Raw genomic sequence first — 21,251 nt, 5'->3', positions numbered from 1 at the left:
AAAGCAAATTTGAAGTTGATGACTCCACCATACAACTTCCTTTCTTTTACCACTCACTTGCTAAGAAACTACCAAAATATAAAAAGAAAAGTCATTGCTATCCAAATGCAAACGCCTAGAGCATTTTTGAAGGCGTTGCATGCGGTTTGTATTAGATAGCAAAACATTTTTTTTTTCTTTGATAGCAAAACATCTTATAAACCACATCCTCTGTTTCCACAGGATTGTGTTGTTGTTTCTTACTCTGCTCCTTCTTTTGATTCTTTCTCAAACATATGATGTTCAGACAACTTAAATATCCTCTAGACATTTTCAAAATCTTAGCAACCTATTGCTTGTCGATTACTACTGTAATGTATATATATAGTTCTTGTAGATTATACTACTGTAAGCGTGTTATGTGGCTTTTTGAAAGTTGACTGAAAAGTAAATGGAGAGTTGTCCAAATTTTAGTCAAAACTACAAAGAAAAAACAAACGTGGAGACTAAAAAAAAATTATAATAATTGTTATCTCTTGCAGAAAGTTAAAGAAGAAAAGTATTTCCAAAAAAACAATACTTTTGTTCCTCTGCCGACCTAACGTGTAGACTTGTCAACATTTTTGCTAGTGCGAAATTTCACTCCTCCTTCCTAATAAAAGTATTTCAAGTCTTCCACCTAACCAGAAGACATCCTGAGGTAGTTTTGAAGGTTTGAATTAATGGATCCGACATCAACCGTCGTGGACATATATCGATTAGTTACAGAAGATATTGGTCGAAAGCTTCTGAGAGAATCAGCTGGTTCAGAATCATGTTGCATCGTGAGAATCCCACAGAGCCTTGCACGAATCAACCTCAAAGCTTACGAACCAAAGATCCTCTCCATTGGTCCTTACCATCACGGCAAAGAACATCTCCAGATGACACAACAACATAAACGCCGGTTCTTGAAGTTCTTCGTGGCTAAAATGGAAGAGAAAGGAATTGATCCTCAAGAACTGGTCAAAGCTGTATCGAGTTTGGAAAATATTATAAGAGGGTCTTACTCCGAGGATCTTGGTTTTGATTCTGAAAAATTGGTTGAAATGATGGTTCTTGATGGTTGCTTTATTCTCACGTTGTTCTTTGTTGTTTCCGGGAAAGTTGTTTACACAAATCTTGATGATCCTATTTTCAGAATGCCATGGATTTTGCCGTCGATCCGAGCCGATCTTCTCCTTTTGGAAAACCAGGTTCCTTATCTTCTTCTTCAAACTCTCTTCGAAACGTCGAAGTTAGTTACTTGTAGTGGTCTAAACGAGATTGCTTTTGAATTCTTTGACTACTCATTACAAAAACCAGAGACGTTTTGGGAAAAACATTATGGTCTTGAAGCAAAACATCTCCTTGATTTGATACGTAAGACTTTTGTTCCTGTTACGTCTCAAAGAAGCATCAAAGATCATAACTATCTCACAATCCTATGTTGTTCCGAGGGGAAACATGGAGAAACTAGCAGTAAATCATCAGATCATGAATATCTCGGATTCGTTCTCTCAGCCAAGAAGCTTCATCTTCGGGGAATCAAATTTGAAGCAAGGAAGAACACAGACTCAATCTTAGACATAGGGTATAGTAACGGAGTGCTTCATATTCCTCCGGTAGTCATGGATGATTTCACCGCCTCAGTGTTTTTAAACTGTGTCGCATTTGAGCAGTTATATGCTGATTCATCGAACCACATAACGAGCTACGTAGCTTTCATGGCTTGTCTTATAAACGAAGAGAGCGATGCAGCGTTCCTTAGTGAAAGAAGAATACTCGAGAACTATTTTGGAACAGAGGATGAAGTGTCTAGGTTTTATAAAAGCATTGGTAAAGACATTGCCCTTGACTTAGAGAAGAGTTATTTAGCGAAGGTGTTTGAAGGAGTTAACAAGTATACTTCGAAAGGGTTCCATGTTCACTGCGCTGAATTTGTTCATACGCATTTCGATAGTCCATGGACATTTGCATCGTCATTTGCAGCCTTGTTGCTTCTTATGTTTGCAGCTTTGCAAGTCTTCTTTGCAGCTTATAGTTATTTCCGTCCTCCGAAAGGAAAGTGAAAGATGCTTTGTCCACATTGAATGTTTTTTAAAGTTAAGTAAGTTAATAAGTAAATTAAGTGTACTGATGATTCTTGAATCTATTTTTTTTTTTATTTTTTTTTTGCTATTAACACTTTTGATGTTGATATTTGAACCTTCAAACAGATATGCTTGCATTGATAAATATCTAACCAGATACATAAAAGTAGAAATCAATTGCTCAAAGTTAACATGTGATGAACGAAGCATAACCTCTTTCTCATATTCACTTGGCCGTGGTGGTGGCTACTTTGACTCCTCGTATATCAAAGGTCTTCACTTTGTTGAATTCATTATTCATTGATGAAGAAGATGCATCTGTTCCTGTGTAGTGATCTCCATAATATTCGTTCACTTTCGGTTCAACATCGCTGCTGCCTACATGTGAGTGGTAGGACCATCCTGATCCTGGTTCGGGTCTGAATATGTCTTCCTCGTTCTTCTTCTTGTACGCGCTACACTTTACATCTGTTTCTTTTTTTTCAACTGGCTTTGGCAATCTCTCTGCATTCAGAAATTTGTATTGTTGTATAACCTCTCTTTCTTCAACATCTTCTTTTTCTCCAAGTGGCTCTGGCAACCTCTCTGTTTTCACGGGTTTGTCTTCTTTCTTGCTTTGCTTCTTCTTGAAGCAGCTTAGACATCCTGTAGACATTTTTCTAGGGGTGGATAAATGAGTTTTTAACAAACTATATTTGCTTCTTTGTCGAACTTAAAGAAGGTATATACCAGAGACAGAGACCTTGAAAATGTTTAGATCTTTCAGTATGAGAGAAAGAGACCTGTGTTTTGGCTGAATTATTATTACTTAGTCGTATTTCTTTGACTTGAGAAAACGCGGAAGCTTCCTTTATTCCACAACTCATTTTCTAGGAAATTAACATGTACTTTTAGAAAAGTGATACGAATGAAGAAAAAAGAGTTTAAACAAGAGGTCATATACCCGTGACTTTTACACATCATTTACGTATGTAGTCCAATTCCAAATATATACACAAACACTGTAAATAATAGATGCGCATATGAAAAGGATATAGTAAACATAAGGTGAATACAATTCTGTGAAGGCAAGAGATCTTATTGGCAGCTACTATTCCCTTTTTTACCTGCGCCAGTTAAGCCAAAACCAAAATCACAATGAGGTAACCATGAAAATAGACATAAACTCATATACTCAAAAAAAATTAAAAAAATTAGTCCCTAGTGTCACATTTTCCATAAAGCATCCTGGCAGCTCCATGTTTTCCAAAGTTTTATAACTTAAACAGCAGCAGTCTTGTTCCTATGATAATTGAACCCTTTAAAACACAACACCCCAAATTGCGTAACCCAAGCTATAAGGCTATAATTGCTGATAAGTTTTCTAAACAGACAGATCTATTTTTTACCATATATTCAGATGTTGTTGGACATGCAGACTCGATCAGCAAAATACTCTCTTTCCATTATAAAAACTCAAGAACGGTATGTAAACAGATATATCTTCCATATTAGGTCTTCGTCTTCATCGTCTACATGATGATCATCATCAGCTGTAATCGCTAGAGTTAAGCAAATAATCCTGGTACGTGGGACTCCAAAATCAGCGAGATAGCGACATCAGCCATATTGAGAATAGGGTTAGGCTGCATCGTCCTGGTACGTGGTAACAAGGCGAGAGATTTGGCCACGAGAAAGTAAATGACGACTACTCAAGAAGAAGAGAAGAACTTGGGAATAAAAGTCCAAAGTTTTTTTTTGTTTGCCGTCTGAAAATTTTATTAGATATCACTGAAACAGAACAAAAGCAGAGTACTACAGATTATAACAATGCAAGAAAGCTTCTAAGAAAAAGAAAATGCCTAGGAATAAAGAGAATTAGCCCAAAAAAAACCTTCCACTCTTTTCTTCTTCAATACGCGTATGTAGCCAAGTAGGACCTCCACTAGCTAGATAAGATCTAAAACGCCCTTCACTTGTAGTTGTAACACTTTTAGCAATGTCTTTTGCAATCAAATTCGCATTTGGTGCCGAGAGCTTAAATATTATTTTTCTAAAACCTGGTAGTAAACGATGAATCTTATATGAACGATAACGAGGCCAGTTAAGAGAATCAATCACCGCATCAACAGCAGGAGAACAATCAGACCAAATCTCAACGTTGTCCAACCGAAGATCTCGAAGACTTTGTAAAACCCAAAGGATACACCGTAATTCTGCAGCGATTCGAAACGGGTAAAAAAGCCTCCCCCGCATGAAAAACAGCATCACCATTGTGATCACGCGCAATCCATACTCCACCACACATATGAGATTCATTAATATATGACATGTCTCGGCTTCTTCAAGTGCATGATCAACAAGAACAGCCAAATCACCCTGATTACCAGCGTCTACTCGTTCATTACGATTCTTCCATATGCCCCAAAGTAACCAAGGAATCGCCACCTTCACCTTATTGGCCAATCCATCATTTGTCATCAACTTTAGAACAAAATCTAGGTTTCCATGGATAGAATCTGTAAACTCCTTTGAAGGCAAAGGAATACTAGAGATCTCCCAAACTTTACGTGCTGGCCAACAATGGAAGAGAACATGACTAATCGACTCCAATGCTGACAAATAGAGCAACTTAAACCAGCATTTAAAGTTTAAACCATGAGCTTGTAAGCATTCAGAAACTGTCAACGCACCAGACAAGGCACACCATAAAAACATTTTAATCTTCGGGACAGTTTTAATTTCCCATATTTTACCTGTACGAGCTCTAAAGTTTTGTTCTTGTACCGACACCAGTGCAGTCTCACGCCTTAATGAAAACTAAATTTCTAATTTGTTTAGCAAAACACTTAAAATAACTGGCAAAACACTTAAAATAATTAAGAATTTGTTAAAAATACTATTTTTCATATATCCATTTTTAAAAATACATTTTTGGTTCATTTTCATTTTTGCCCTTTTTAATATTTAATGACCATTTTATCCTTACATGAAACATATTTTAATTAATAAAACAAAAAACAAAATTATCCCACCAAAAACATTTTCGACATATTTTCCCGCCATAAAAAAGTTTGTCAAACAAAAAATTGACATAAATTTTCGACAAAAAAAAAATTTCCGCCAAAAAAATTAACAAGGCTTTTATAATGTTTTTATAAGGTTTTAAACGATTTAAAAAATATTTCTAAGACATTTATAAAGTTTTTATAAGTAAAAATCTTATAAAAACCTTATAAAAAACCTTATAATTTTTTTATAAAAACTGTGTAAATGTCTTATAAAAACTTTATAAAAACCTTATAAAAAAACTTTTTAAAAACTTTATGAAAACCTTATAAAAACCTTGTTGCAGGTTTACAAGATTCTTATAAGGTTTTTATAATATTTTTAAAGCGTTTACAAGATTTTTATAAGGTATAAATTTCATAAAATTTGGCAGGAAAACCTAATTTTATAATTTTGGCGGGAATGTTTTTTATTTTTTGGTGGAAATTTTTTTCGATTTTGGCGGGAAATTTTTTTTTTTTTTTGCGGCAATTTTTTATATTTTGGTGACTGTGCATTTTTGTTGTCATTCAAAAAAAGGGTAATTTGATCATTTTGTACATAAAGAGGGGTAGTTTTGAAAATGGTCCACATAAAGGGATATTTTAAAAAAAGGACATAGAAAAAAGGATATTTTGAGAATGCTCCAAAATAATTAATTTCCTAACTCAAAACAATTTTTCTTTTCTAGTCTTTTTTTGTTTTTTGTTTTTTCAACGTAGATTTCTGAATGTTTTAACTTTTAACTTTGTTTTTGTTTATTAAAAAAGGTACTCAAACTAAAAGAGAGCAAGCATGAAGCATACTCGTCTCGTCTGTTTACGGCCCATTCTTGTTTGCTCTATAAAACTTCCAAAAGATTATATAGGTTTAGCAAGTAGCAACCTAAAGCTATCATAATGCAAAGACAAAATTACTCAGATGTTATCTAAAAGTTGGTTTATTCCTGATATGTAATTACAATTGACATCCTGGGTTTGTTTTTTACTTTTAATTTCGAAAATATTAAGAAAGGTACATATCAGCAAACGATTCCACGTCATTATTGACAGTGAACGTCTGATTTATATTACTTTACGGCTGAGTTATAATACTTAAAGGAAGACGAAAGGTCTCGTATATTCATATGACGGCTGAGTTATAATGCTTGATGGCTGACTTATAACAAGAAATAAACTAAAAGTGAACGTCTGATTTATATTACTTCACGGCTGAGTTATAATACTTAAGGGAAAACGAAAGGTCTCTTAGATTCATATGACGGCTGAGTTATAATGTTTGGTGGCTGACTTATAACAATAAATAAACTTAAAGTAAACTTGTCGTGCGTTGTTTCCGTATCTATCTGCAAAACTCGACACCCTCTATCATCGGTGTTAAATATCTATTTGTGTTTCTTTACCCAATTACCGAAAACAACAACTACTGGAACTTGATCCATGAAAGAAAATGAAGAAGAATGAGGAAAAATAATAAGAATGAGTGTAATTAAGAAGTGAAAAACAATGAGAAAAACAGGGGGAAGAACAAGGTGAAGAAAAAGGTAGAAAACATGTAAATCCTTCACTTTTGAACCAGTTGAATAAGAAGAGTCGAAGGAACGACGTTTCGTATTTTCGGAGAAGATGATGACATGGAATGATGACATGAATGATGTGTCCGAAGTGGCAAGTCAGCCACCAAACGAACATGTAAATCAGCCATCAAACAAGATTATAACTCAGTCGCAACATGAATACTATTACAGTAATTAAAAAGCAAAAAAATGGCTGCCAAATTCAGCCGCTTAATCAACTGAAAATTTGTAACTCAGCCGTATCATTTAGTAAGTCAGCCGTAACTGAATGATATTCTAGTAATTAATCTTTTGCTACTAAGTCAGCTGTAAAATGGCCGAATTGTCCGATAAGTCAGCTTATGACGGCTGAGTTATAGTTTTTAACCATAACTCCGCTGTAACGACATCTCATAAGTCAGCTGTTGTTCATAACTCAGCCAGCCAGAAAAAGTTAATTCAGCCGTGTCGTAGTGATAACTCAGTTAAAATTTTGACAACTCAACCATCGGGTGAAAACTCAGCCGTAAGGACGGATTTCATAAAGTCAGCCGTAACGCTTGGCTGAGTTATGCTCTAAGTCCGCCGTCCGCTCTTACTAAATGTTTTTTTTCCATAAATCAGCTCCAACATACCATAACTCAGCCGTCATTACCTCTATAACACGTTACGGCCTGTAACATAAACAAAGGCACACTGCGTATTTTCAAAATACCTGAAATGTCTTAGTAATATAAAAAAAAGTTTTGTTGGTTTTGATAATATTACCAAAAATGTATAAGATCTGAGTAAATCTCCCTAATGCAAACTACCAAATCTTATTTGAGAAATTTTTTTAATGTCATATATGAAAAATTTTAACCATGTAAATCTCAACAATGATTATACTTTCATTTGTACTTATTAGCATTAATTGTTTCAACCATTGTGTTGATATTTACAATTGTGTACATTAAAAGATTTATTTTATATATCAAATACCATACCAACTCCCACAACAAAACAAAACTTATTGGTAGATACTTTGACTTATTTAGAGTTTCAAACTTTAAATGTTTTTGGTTATGTTAAGCATATAGTCCATAAAGAATGGCTTTAAATATTTTAAAGTCACATCCATAATTCTAAAATCAATACTTGAAGCATACTACATATTTTTCGTCACTTCTTCTTCCTTTTGCTCATCTTTTTCGCTTAGCTTTTTCTTTCTCTCTTCTTCATCTCACTTGAAGCTTTTTTTTTTGTTGCAGGTTTTGAAACAACCCTTTTTTTTATATATCATATAATATAATTCTCTATTGGTCCCATACCCTCTAACATCCTAGCAACAATCAACAACAGCGGATAACCAAATAAAACAATTCCATTAATCCAATAAGAATTCTAACAATAATAATCCAGTAACCAATAATGCAATAATCCAACCAACAATGAATAACAAAGTTCCAACATCCTACAATGTTCTATCAACTCAATACTAGCAACCTAACAATAGCTAGACCACAATCAATCAAGCCTCTAGAACATCCTCCTCCTCATCGCCTTTGATTCCACGATCACACTTTTTCTTTACCTGCACACCACAAACAACAATTGAGATGCGTAAGTATTATCATAAATACTTAGTTAGGCCGTCCTCCCATCTACTAGGTTATACACACAAGCATATGAGACCCTCATGTTTAAGCAAGCAAACAAAACACAAGCAATACATCAAACTAGGAAAACAAGTCTCGGTTGAGACTGGTGTCGACCGATGCTACAAGAGAGTGTCGACCGATGCTCCACCAAATGGTGTCGACCGATGCCACTAAGGTGTCGACCGATGCTTCACCAAATGGTGTCGACCGATGCTCCTAGAGTGTCGATCGATGCCTCTTCTGCAGACACGATCTGCGTGAACCCGAACGTCGAACTTCCGTTTCAATCCACCTCGAAACCGTCTCAAACTCACCCAAAGACCTCGGGAATCTCTGGTAAACACTAATACAACGAACCCAAGCAAGCAAACACCACAAACAACAAAGAAAACACCCAAACAAAAGAGATCTCATGCTTAGATCAACCATGGTCAAGCACTCACCTCAAATACAGGAAGATTGGATTGAGAAATCGATGGAAACAACACCTCCAGGAGCTTCTCCTCTGTTCCCAGCAACATCTATCTCTTCTATAGCCACAGATCTCTCCAAAACACCAAGAACCAGCCCAGAAACTCACAGAAAACGTTTTCTCTCATTTTTTTCGCTTTTCTCACTCAACGGCGACAACAAAACTCTTCCAAAACCCTCAATTTGTCGTTTAGTCAGTTATAAACGATTTAGGGATTCTAATTGAACCAAAATGAACCAAACAGCAATTAAAACAAACTCGACCAAACCGAAACACATGGTGTCGATCGATACACCAAGGGTGTCGATCGACACCCACACCAAAACCACAAAATTTTTTGGTTCGCGGATGTTACAGGTTTTAATCAAGAACTCAAATCCCAATAATCAAATATGTTATTAGAGGATCATCTTGACCAAATTTAGACTCTCATAAATAAGCATAATTTTTTTTTTTGGCATATAATTTTCTTTTTTTGTGTTGTAAATATTTTAAATTTACCCAAACTTTACTAATAAAATTTTATAGAATCTCATTGAAACACATTTCATTTTCTTTATTAGAAAAAAAGAAAAACTCTAAAACACAATCAAATCTCCTAAAAGTCTCATAAATCTTTCAAAATTCTAAAATATTAAAATCCTACCAAATCCTTAAAATATCAAGTTGAATAACCCCCTCTAAAACACAATCAAATCTCCTAAAAGTCTCCTAAATCTTTCAAAAATCTAAAATATTAAAATCCTACCAAATTCTTAAGATATCATGTTGAATACCCCCCCCCCCCCCNCCCCCCCCCCCCTATAACCCATCTATCTTTTCATGTCTCTTATATATACCTAGTTACCTACATAAAACAAACCAATCCTTCATAGGTCCTATTAAGATGATGAATATATCTACGTTTCTCTTTGGCGTGTTCCTTTGTTCAGGTATTCATTTTAAAATTTGTATTTTATAAAAATTGTAGATGTTCATATATTCTTACAAAAAGAGAATACCATGCTATATTCTAGCAAATGGTTAACTCAAGATAAGAGGTTATTTATCAAATTGAATGACCATTCATCTCAGTTTTTTACCATTTGAGATGAATAAGTTAAAAAATTGATTCAACTCATTCAATCAAATTTTTTAAAAATAAACAAATTATAAAGAAAAATTGTTCAACATATTCATCTACTATTTCGCAGAGAAATGAGTTGAATAATGTTCAACTTAATTTTTTCTAATCATTCAACTACAAGCAAATTTTTGAACGCGTAATATAATATGAAAATATAACTTATTTTTTTGAAAACTTATCATCAAATAGGGATTGTATTAAATGAAATAGCAAATGCGGATGTGTGCGTGTGCAGACTGTGCTGCAAGGTGTGCATCATCGATTAAGGGTTCGATTGGAAGTTACTGTGATGAAGAAGATTCATGCATTTGCCAGTACTACCATCGTGAGAAATGTTGCAAAAAGGTCCAGTTGTTCAGATTAGGTTGTACAGAACAACAATGTCAAGCGATTTGCAATAAAATGCTAGATGACCGAGCTGTGGATATTCATGGTAGTTGTAGGTTTCACCTCGGGGCATATACCACTTGCATGTGTGAATATAAAAGTACAGATTGTTAGAAAACTTGAAAGAGAGAACTCAAAATGCCCAAATGATGTATCTTTATGTTAACAATAATAATATTGCAAATTTTAAAGAGATATGCTATTAAAAATATCAAAGTATTTGACATTAAGTTTTCCAATTTTCACAATTTAAACATTGTTTATTTTTGCAACAACACAACTATTATTACTATTTTGAATGTTTCACACTAACCAAAACCGTCGTGTCATGGGACCAACCAAACTTAGCCAAAATCAGTCCACCATAAAAAAAGCGCCATAGAGGAGGATCAGGCTTTATCAGATAGGGACTAGTCAGTTTTAACACGTTAAAACCAATAGAACTAGAATGATACTGGAATGATACCCAAAGAAACTATTCTACTATTAAATTTTTTTTTTTTAGTATTATGTATTCAAAATTTTTAAGTATACATAGTACTAAATCTTAATTATATATATATATATATATATATATTTCATTCATCCCCCAATCTAGCCATTGATGCATCATCCACATTCCCATACTCTAAAAAAACCTGCAGTTACGTATATCATTAGAAGTTATACATAGTTGCTAGATAACCAAAACTAATTAAAACTAGTAAAAAAAAAAAGAACTGACGAACCTTTCCAACTTCTGGTGTGGGATCATGATTCGGGTTAGGTCGTCCGATCACAATATTTACCAAGTTACCTGCACATCAAACAATTCTTTTTTTTTTTTGGTGAGATGCACATCAAACAATTCATTAGTAATCTTGAAATATTCTTATATATGCGTAATTAAGCGCTAATGACCTAAGGAAAATAATACTTACCATATTTTCCACCTTCTTTTCTCAAATCCTCCATTAGGTGTTGGTCTTCATGCATTTAAGACTACAATTGAGAAATGCAGCGCGCAAACCATTCTGGTTCTTCAGAATAGGTTGTACCGACCAACAATGTCAACTGACTTGTAATGACAAGCTACATGACCGAGCTGTCTACACATCCATGTATCTTTAACTGGTTTTGAGAACGAGAATAAAAATAAGCATAACTAACATACTAAGAAATAGTAATAATATATAGCAAAACTTAAAGAGATATGTTATAGTACAAACTGTGGTTTTTTATTTAGTGAAAAGAGTGAGACGTAGTCTCCTATTTTTATCACAATAAAATTAAAAAATTTACTGCCCAAACATATCGTGGACTTGTAGCTCGTAACGCTCCAGTAGCATCTTCTACAAGAAGTCCAAAAACCAATCGGGTATTTATTTATATTTGACTCTTCGATTGGGGTGGATCTAGACAATTATAATATCATGAATCTTAATTAATGGACACGATAACTGCATATGGATCCGGATTTAGTAAAATATTAGAGAATTAATTACCCACTAATCACACCTAGCTACCTATTGACTTTGTTGTCACTGATAAGCTTCTCTAGAGAAAAGTGTCGTGGTTTCCTTTCTCTTAGTAAAATTATTTAGGTGGATCGTTGGAGCCAATAATTTGAAGAAAGTAGACAAAGAAGAGAAAGCTTCCTTGCTCTTAAAAAACGTGTTCCATCTACTGAGTTGCCCACTCTGTCACACAGACCAATGACACAACCTATGCGCCCAAGATCCTCTCAAGCGGCCCTTATCACCAGTGCACTGATAAAAAAACATCTCCAAATGATTGAGGAGCACAAGCAAGTATATTTGGAGTTCTTTGTTTCAAAGACTCATAATATAGGCGTTGGTCTAAGTGACTTGGTCAATGTTGTCTGGGGGTTGGAAGACCGAAGACGAGATCAGAGATTCTTATTCTGAAACTCTTCAATACAATAAACAAGAGCTCACTGATCTCATGGTTCTCGATGGTCTCTCAAATCCTCCATCAGGTCTTTGTCTACGTCGTTTACGTGATCATAATTATCAACTGTAATCGCTAAAGTTTAGCAAATAATCCTGGTACGTGGGACTCCAACATCAGCCATATTGAAAATAGGCCCAATAGGGTTAGGCTGCATCATCCTGGTACGTGGTAACGAGGCGAGAGATTTGGTCACGAGAAAGAGAGAGACTACTACTCAAGAAAAAGAGAAGAATTGGCAGTAAGATTACAATCCTGTATTTTATAATGGAAACTAAATTTCTAATTTGTTTAGCAAAACACTTAGGAAAATTTCCTAATTCAAAACACTTTTTCTTTTCTATTTTTTTTTGTTTTTGTTTTTGTCAACGTAGGTTTCAGAGTCTTTTAACTTTGTTTTTGTTTGTTAAAAAGGTACTCAAATTAAAAGAGAGAAAGCATGAAGCATACTCGTCTGTTTACGACCCATTTTTGTTCATTGCTCTATAAAACTTCCAAAAGTTTATTATATCGGTTCTAGCAAATAGCAACCTAAACCTAACATAACGTGGACTATCCGAATCTTATTTGAGAAATTTTTTTAATGTCAAATATGAAAAATTTTAAGCATATAAATCTCAACAATGAATATGCTTTCATTTGTACTTTTCGCATTAATTGTTTCAAGTTTCAACCATTACCATTGTGTACATTTAACAAAATTTATATTATATATCAACATATACCATACCAATTCCCACAACAAAACAAAACTTATATGTAAATAGTTTGACTTATTTTGGGAGTTTCATAAATCTAAAATTCTGGAGTCAAACTTTAAATATTTTTGGTTATGTTAAGCTTTCGATGATATAGTCCATAATGAATGGCATTAAATATTTTAAAGCCACGTTCATAATTCTAAAATCTCTACACTAAATTTAAAAGGTAAAAAGTCAACAGTTAACCGGAACCAAAAAACCGAACCTGAACCGAACTGAAATATTGGATCCGAATCCGAACCCGGAATCTAGGATTTACCCTATTGAGTCTTAAACTCCTCTACCCGAAAATCCGAACCCGAACTCGAACCGAACCCAAATCCAAAAATACCCGAAATAAAAATAGATATTAATAATTTAGGACCCGAATACCCAATTTTTTAATTAGAATACTCAAAATTATACCCAAAATTTCAAATTTTTACCCGGAATTCCGGGTATTTACCCAAAAATTCAGGTATTTATCCAAAAACCGAGAATTTACCCGAAATTTTTTGGGTATTCGGGTAAAATTCTGGGTTTTTATGTATCCGAAAATAATCGGGTTTTTTGCGGTTCTAAAAATTCATACCCGATCCGACCCGAACCCAAAAAAACCCGAACCAAAACCGAACCGAATTTTTACATTTACCCGAATGGGTCCTAAACTCCTCTACCCGAAAACCCAAACTCGAACGGTTCCTACCCGAACCCGACCCGAGTACCCGAATGCCCAGGACTAGCACTTATACATACCTAGTTATCTATATAATGTTTTTTCAAAAAAAACCAATCCTTTATAGTCCTATTAGGATGATAAATATTTTTACATTTCTCTTTGGCGTGTTCCTGTTTTTAGGTATACATTTTAAAATTTTCTATTTTATAAAAGTTGTAGATGTTCATATATTCTTATAAAAAGAGAAAACCATACTATATTTTAGCAAATGGTTGACTCAAAATAAGAGTTTGAAAGAGTTGAATGACTACATCTCATTCTCATTTTTTTCCATTTGAGATGAATAAATTGAAAAACTATTCAACTCATTCTATAAAAAAATTTGAAAAAATGAACAAATTACAAAGAAAAATTGTTCAACATTTCTATCTACTATTTCCCAGAGGAATGAGTTGAATGATATTCAACTTTTTTTTTGTTAGACTCAAATTTTTCTAATCATTCAACTACATGCAATTTTTTGCACCCGTACTATTATTTAAAGAAAAGTTTATTAATTATGCCATTTTCATTCAAAAATTTCTCCCAAATGCCAGTTTTTTCTTCTATCGCCAAAAATGCCAGTTTTGTGAGGTAAGGAGAAAACGAAAAGACAAATATACCCTCTCGTTTAATGGATGATAAGAAGTGGCGGGGGAATTCAAAATTGAAGATATTAATGATGATTGGACCTGCATTAATGGCGAGATGGACAGACAATTACGATTTATTGTGGTAAAAGGAGTTTTATGGAGTTAATGCTGCCATTTTTTAAGATTAAACTTTCCTAAGCTTAAACAGATCTGAAGTAGATAGTAGGTGAAGGAAGGTGGAGTTGGTTGGCGGACAAGGGGAGGTATGTCTATATTTGCATTTATTATGGTCGGTTATAAAAGAAGGATGTTCTTGCATTAAATCTGGGCAACTGCAAATTATCCTGCATTGATTGTGTTAAAACATGATTCTCTTTCCATTAATTATGCAGATGTTCGGAACAATGTGTCTCCTGCTACATGAATGGACATGTTCAGATATTGGGCTGTGGAAGTTTTCTGTTCGTCATGGACAAATGGCAAGATTTTTGTCTATCGACAAAGATACAACGTTTATGGGGTTGAAGGCCAAGATTGCAGAGGTTTTGGGTGTCAAAGAAGAGGAAAGCAACATGGAGTTAAGCTTTTGGCACCCAGGAGACACAATTGTCTTTACACATAGGTAAGATGCCCCCAGTTTCAGTAGACAGTGATGTTGAGTTTCAACAGTCTAAAGTGAAGAATGAAGAGTGTGGTGGACTGTATTTGTATGTTTCCCTGAAGAAGAAAGCGACCGTCGAGGAAGGACATAATATTGTGTCCACCGATAATGAAAGAGAGACGACTGGGATGTTGGTAGACCCAGATGGACAAGACGATTTGTCATCTGGTGGAGATCATTTCTTGTCTACTGACTATGGACATAATGGGAAAGCGAAGGGGTTGTTTACCCCGGCAGTTGATAACAGTGTATGTCCATCGAGCGGAGAAGTCCCCGATGAATTGTTGTTAGAATGTGTGAGAAATTTTGAAGACAGCCATCATGCAGAGATGGGGCACAAGGAATCAAGAGTGGGTGACAAGCATGGGAAGAGGAAAGTAGGGGCAGTCGAGGAAGGATACGGAGAGGGAAGTGGTCCATCGGGTAGCTTCGAAGAATTGCCATGTTTTGAAAACTCGCCAGACTATGATTTTGACGAGTGGATAGAACAGATTAACAAAGATTACCCGCAAGAATGGGATCCTTAAAAAGGTAGGGTGGAGAGAGCAATGGATCCTATTGGTTTTGGGTTAGGAATAGAGCTAGATGAGGAGTTGCCGAATGAGGGCGTCACACGTGATGATGTGAGTCATACTACAAGGATGAAAATAGTGCCACACAATCCATCGGTGATATCTGATGCACCACCAGTGCCTTTTGAGGACATCTTATGTGGTGTTACTACAGGGATGGGTGATGCACCAACAGTGCATGACAATGTTGTAGGGCAACCATCTGAATTTATTGGCAGTGGCTTGGAGGAGATGGACTCTAGGTTGGGCGTGAGTGACTGAAGGATCATGGAGACGGACTATTTCCGGAGTAATAGAGCAATAATAAGGGAAGACGATTCTCATCTAATGAATGATGCTCCCCCAGTGCATGACAATATGAGAGGAGCCCCCGACGAAGAAAGGAATATGGATCTAAAAATGGCGACCGATGGTCTTTATGTGGGGCGAATATTTGCAAACAAAAAGGAGATGCATAAGATGCTGTCCCTATATGCGATGACAAGGCTGTTTAGTTTCCGGATAAGTAAGTCAGATCCAGGCAGAGTTATAGCAAATTGCATACACAAGAACTGTGGGTGGAGAGTGTATGCAACAACCCATGCCAATTTGACTAACTTGGAAATAAAGACATTGACATTGAAGCACAGTTGTGATGTTGGGGCAAGGTCGAGATATGGAGAGAAAGCAACCGCAAAAATATTGGCAGATCTGCTGAAGGCCAAATTCGCAAATGGCAAGAAAGGACCAAGAGCATGCAAGCTCCCTGATATTGTTTTGTCTGAATTACACGTGACAATTTCTTATACGAAGGCTTGGAATGCAAAAGAGCTTGCCATGGAGCAAGCCAGAGGGAATGAAGAAGACAATTATCGGTTTCTATCGACATACTTGCACCTACTGAAGTCAACGAACCCAGGGACGTTGACTACAATGCACAACACGATGGACAAAAAAGGGAACACATTGTTCAAGTACCTGTTTTTTTGCTTTCGGTGCTTGCATAGCTGGTTATCAATATTTGAGGAAAGTGATTGTAATTGATAGCACAACAATGAAAGGGAAGTATAAAGGTTGCTTGGTTGCAGCTAGTGGACAAGATGAGAATATGCAAATTTTCCCCTTGGCATTTGGAGTAGTTGATGGGGAAAATGAAGGAGGATGGGTTTGGTTCTTTGAAAATCTGAAAAAAATTGTACCAGATGAAGAAGGCTTAGTCTTTGTCTCTGACAGACATGCATCAATATATGCAGGCCTACGTAGAGTGTATCCTTTGGCACAGCATGGGGCATGTTCTGTTAATTTATTTAGAAATGTGAAGCACAACTTTCATTGCGAAGGTTTGGCTATAGTGGTTTCTAAATCTGCAAGGGCATATACAGTTGGCGATTTCCATAATTGGTGGAGAGAAATAGAAAACCGTAGACCTGCGTGTGCTACGTATCTCACAGAAATTGGACTACCACACTGGAAACTTTCTCACTTCCCCGGAGATCGTTACAATATAATGAGTAGCAATATCTCAGAGTCGCTGAATGCAACAATGCAAACTGCTGTTGATTACCCGATCGTGTCGATGGTGGAGTTTATACGAGCAATGTTGATGAGGTGGTTTTATTGTAGGAGGACAGAGGCAAATAAAACAAAAACACGATGCACCCCGGAAATAGAAGAAATACTTATAGATCACCTGGACCAAGCGGTCGACTGTCAGGTGCTATCAGCCAGCGAGTGGATTTACCAAGTGAATGATGGACGCGGTATTGTTTTCACGGTGGACTTGCTGAATAAAACTTGCACTTGTCATGTCTTTGATGTATTAAAGGTGCCTTGCTGTCACGCTTTAGCTGCGAGAGGAGTGCTGCAAATTGATATTTACACCCTCATTGGGGAGTTCAACCTTGTTGAGCCGTGGAGGAAAAAATATGCACAAATCATTATGCCAGTACCAAAAGAAAGGGATAGCGATATTCCAGAGGCTGTAACTGAAGAAGCTGTTAATCCACCTCGAACAAAACGCGGTGGTGGGAGGCCGAAGAAGAAAAGAATACCGTCACAAGGTGAAAATCATAAAGTAAGTTCCTCATGAGTGATAACTTTTGAAGTGATCTAATTGACAATTTTTTGATGTAATTAGAGGAAAAAGAGGAAGACACCAAGCAAGTGTGGAAGATGTTTTGGGGTGGGATACAACAGGAAAACCTGCTCGCAGTTGATTTGAAGGAAAGGTTTGAAAGTAGCGATGTTTTTTGTAGATGGTATCTCATGTATGTGTTTGGGTGGGTACATGGTTGATTGTTCAACAGAGGCTACTTAACTATTTTGCATGTGCCTTCCATGAATGTAAGCTAGAAGAGTCTTTTTGTATCTTATGTTGGAAGGGTCTGTTTTTTATTGTCTATCGGTTGTATTATGTCTACTTTTAGCCTCGGTAGACATGTCGAACTGATAATTGAGATTCCATTTGTAATGTCTTTATTATGTCTATCGGAATTGTAATGTTTATCAATTTTATTATGTCTATCGAGATTGTAAGTTCCTCGGTTTTATTCCTACTGACTTTGTTTCGTTTTTTGTCTATCCTGATTGTAATGTCTATCGGATTAGAATGTCTACCACCATTAACTTGTGGAAAAATCCCAAAGATAAAAGAGCCAAACATATTCATTCGTTGTACAACTAGATAACAAATAGACCAATAAAAAGTCGAATACATGTCCCTCGAGTAAGGCTGGACTAAAACAGCAAAGCAATACAATCTTCCGAGTGAAATAAAAGGGTAGACATAATCGGGGAAGACAACAAAAAACATAGGAAAACTGATTGCCAGCTACTTGAAGTATACACCAACACATAGCTACACATACAAACAATATAAATGTCTTGTTAACTACGTGAACTATTATCATCACATAAGGACATCCATAAACAAACATATGTTATGTCTATAACACCATAAACATTCGAGGTTAGCCGGAATCCGGCGTTGACCGGTATTGACCGACGTTGACCAATATTTACCAGCGTTGATCGTTGTTGACCAGAAAAAAATATTCAAAAAAATATATATTTTTTTTCCTAATAATAATAAATTTGTTTTATGTATTTTTGAAAATACAAAATTAAAAATGATATTTAAATAGAAAGAGTATAAATTTGTTATTGTTTATGAAAAAATCTATTACACATCAAATTTTGGTGGTATAGTTTTATTATATTATTTTTGGTATATTTTCTGTATTAAGAAACAGACAATTAGTGGGTTCACCCTTACGGGCGAACCTCTCTTATTCATCCCCTTTAAATTAAGGAAACAAATCTTAATTAAAGAAACAAAATATGTTGATCAATCAATTTTAAAATTGTTAATTTTAATATTATATTACAGTTTTTAATTATCACATCTAAAACCCTAACCATTTATTATAAACTCAAACCGACATATAATTTTGTTTAATTGTAAAATCTAAACCCTAAACACTCTTTTATAAATCCAAACAGGCATATAATTTTATTTAATAGTAAAATCTAAACCCTAACCACTCTTTTGTAAACCCAAACCGACATATAATTTCGTTTAACTGTAAAATGTATACCCTAACCACTCTTTTGTAAACCCAAACTGATATAATTTTATTAATAAAAGATCTCTTTTTAAAAATATGATATGACATGCCATATTATTGTATTCTGATTTGTTAATTAAGAGGGATGAATGAGAGTTGTTCACCCCTAGGCTTAACAAAATTAATTACTTTATATACCACAAATTTTGTTTTACATATTATTTTTATTTTTATTTTGGTAAATAATTTTCTTGTATTTTTTTGTTGTTATATGTTGTTTTTGTAAATTATACAAATCATCTATCTTTTTTATTTATTTCTCAAAAATACATAAAAACAAAATCATTATTATTTTTAGAAAAAAAAATATTTTTTTGAATATTTTTTCTGGTCAACGCCGGTCAATACTGGTCAACGTCGGTCAACTCTGGTCAACGCGGGATTCCGGCAGACCTCGAATGTTTATGGTGTTGCACACATAACCTATGTTTGTTTATGGATGTCCTTATATGATGACAATAGTTCACGTAGTTAACAAGACATTTATATTGTTTGTATGTGTGGCTATGTGTTGGTGTATACTTCAAGTAGCTGACAATTATTTTTCCAAAAACATAACTTTATGTCCATCGCATTGGATGGACATATTCGCCAGATGATACTCAGTTTCCAAATTTGGTAATGGAAAACCCAACTACGAAGAGAAGGGTAAACAAAAACATATGTTGGTCGGTTGCATTTTGGGTGTGTCGTAGGAGGTGGGAATCGCTGAACAAAAGCCCTGAAGTCTGTGTACCCAGCACTTAACTCTGCGACCATCTCCTGGAGGTTGTCGATCTGTTCGGCATTCGACTTGACAAGAGAAAGGACCGAACGAGGGTCACATCTTTCACCCTTGTCTGTGTAAGTTATGAACCACATCATACGGTCATCTGCCTCCAAAAACCTCGCCTTGATGTCGTGTATCTCCTCCATAATGGCTTTGTCCCACCACTTGGTGTAATGATGTCCACCAGTCTTGCGAGAAGAAGAAGTTGGATTAGGGTTAATAAAGTGGGAATGGACAACATTTAGAGTGAGAGATGGAGAAGTATGATATTTGAAAAAAGTTAAAAACTTACACCACTTCTTTTGCATTCATAGACAATACGTTCAATGCCTGGTTCCTCGGTTCTAGTTCCCGTTTTAAGATGACTACCACAAATGCACTTCTGAGGTATGCCATAGGTAGGATCTCCATAATGTCAAGACCTAATAGACGAAGTAGATGAAGGAGAAGCCGAGGGTTGAAACTGAAACCCATTAGATGACTCGGATGAAGATGAAGGTTGAGAATAACTATACTGACCCATTTTTTTCTTATCAATTTTGGATAGGTTTCAGAAAGAGGCGAAAGAATGAATAGAAGGCTCATGGCTGGTATAGAAGGGAGATTTTCCCTTTTAATGACAATTAGTAAGGGTATATTGGACAAAATAATATTAGTTTGACTTTTAAATGTTAGAAAGGAACTGTCAGATGTTAAACTGTGAACACGCAACAAAAACGTCAGTGATTTACCTCAACTGTAGAAAGCATAGAGAAGGGATAAAGTAGGCATCACCCCCCACTTGAACATAAAGAAACACGCCTACATTGGGTTTCCACCCACTTGTTTACATAAATATATGGGTCCTAATTAAAATAAGTAACAAAAGGTAACCGATATTGTCTTAAGGAAAGGAAACAAAAGATTTGGAGGTTATAAGGAGACAACAAACTCCTGGTAGACATCTACAGCATAGGACATCCGAATTTGGTCCACCAGTTCCTCGGTAAGGAAATCCGGCATTACTCCTTGGGCATGGAGCTCGATGACCTTGACGGTGAGAGGACCACAGTCGCCGGTCCTTTCATTCTGGTAAACATTCTCCAACCTCGACATACTAAAAACGTGTGGCAGAGGGATGTCCGTCATCTCTGGGTCGACAAAAGCCTTGACAATGATTAGGAGCAAATCCATGAAAAGATTCATTAGGCGAGGGAGCTTCTTCGGACCATTGTTGATAATTAACGGATCAAGGACAAAGATGTGGGCCTTTTTCAGGTTAATAGCTACTGCGACCCACTGGCGTTTCCCCCAATTCATAGGTACGTAGACTGTATCAACGTCGGTGTACCATGCCAGTCTGGTCG

General features: G+C 35.6%; 3 protein-coding genes across 5 annotated transcripts; 2 read left to right on the top strand and 1 right to left on the bottom strand.

Annotated features, from left to right (window-relative positions):
- Positions 555-2,326, top strand: LOC104770588 (UPF0481 protein At3g47200-like). Of its 3 annotated transcripts, XM_010495040.2 has the most exons (3): positions 555-1,061; positions 1,160-1,214; positions 1,324-2,161. In XM_010495040.2, the coding sequence occupies exons 1-3, from the start codon at positions 702-704 to the stop codon at positions 2,067-2,069; spliced, it is 1,161 nt and encodes a 386-aa protein (XP_010493342.1). In that variant the 5' UTR covers positions 555-701; the 3' UTR covers positions 2,070-2,161. The 3 variants fall into 3 exon arrangements, with proteins under 3 accessions (XP_010493342.1, XP_010493340.1, XP_010493341.1); XM_010495038.2 differs by adding an exon at positions 2,217-2,326 and having other exon boundaries at positions 560-2,102; XM_010495039.2 differs by adding an exon at positions 2,217-2,306 and having other exon boundaries at positions 560-2,107.
- LOC104770589 lies at positions 2,200-3,180 on the bottom strand. The gene has a single exon (XM_010495041.2). It carries the CDS (start codon positions 2,743-2,745, stop codon positions 2,317-2,319), a length of 429 nt encoding a protein of 142 aa, XP_010493343.1. The 5' UTR covers positions 2,746-3,180; the 3' UTR covers positions 2,200-2,316.
- LOC104772450 lies at positions 15,799-17,945 on the top strand. Its single transcript, XM_010497063.1, has 5 exons — positions 15,799-16,484; positions 16,558-17,570; positions 17,648-17,738; positions 17,817-17,853; positions 17,937-17,945. Exons 1-5 carry the CDS (start codon positions 15,799-15,801, stop codon positions 17,943-17,945), a joined length of 1,836 nt encoding a protein of 611 aa, XP_010495365.1.

Source organism: Camelina sativa, chromosome 20 (assembly GCF_000633955.1).
Source record: "Camelina sativa cultivar DH55 chromosome 20, Cs, whole genome shotgun sequence".
NCBI lineage: Eukaryota > Viridiplantae > Streptophyta > Magnoliopsida > Brassicales > Brassicaceae > Camelina > Camelina sativa.
Note: the sequence above shows the minus strand (reverse complement) of the source record. Positions and strands in the feature narration are given on the sequence as shown.

What these genes read in the sequence shown, in the direction of transcription:
- LOC104770588 (XM_010495038.2), top strand. Translation starts at nt 702, where the DNA reads ATGGATCCGACATCAACCGTCGTGGACATATATCGATTAGTTACAGAA.
- LOC104772450 (XM_010497063.1), top strand. Translation starts at nt 15,799, where the DNA reads ATGGAGACGGACTATTTCCGGAGTAATAGAGCAATAATAAGGGAAGAC. An exon ending in AAAGGGAACACATTGTTCAA is followed by an intron (nt 16,485 to 16,557) that starts GTACCTGTTTTT and finishes TGTAATTGATAG; the next exon opens with CACAACAATGAAAGGGAAGT. An exon ending in GCAGTTGATTTGAAGGAAAG is followed by an intron (nt 17,739 to 17,816) that starts GTTTGAAAGTAG and finishes ATTGTTCAACAG; the next exon opens with AGGCTACTTAACTATTTTGC.
- LOC104770589 (XM_010495041.2), bottom strand. Translation starts at nt 2,745, where the DNA reads ATGTCTACAGGATGTCTAAGCTGCTTCAAGAAGAAGCAAAGCAAGAAA.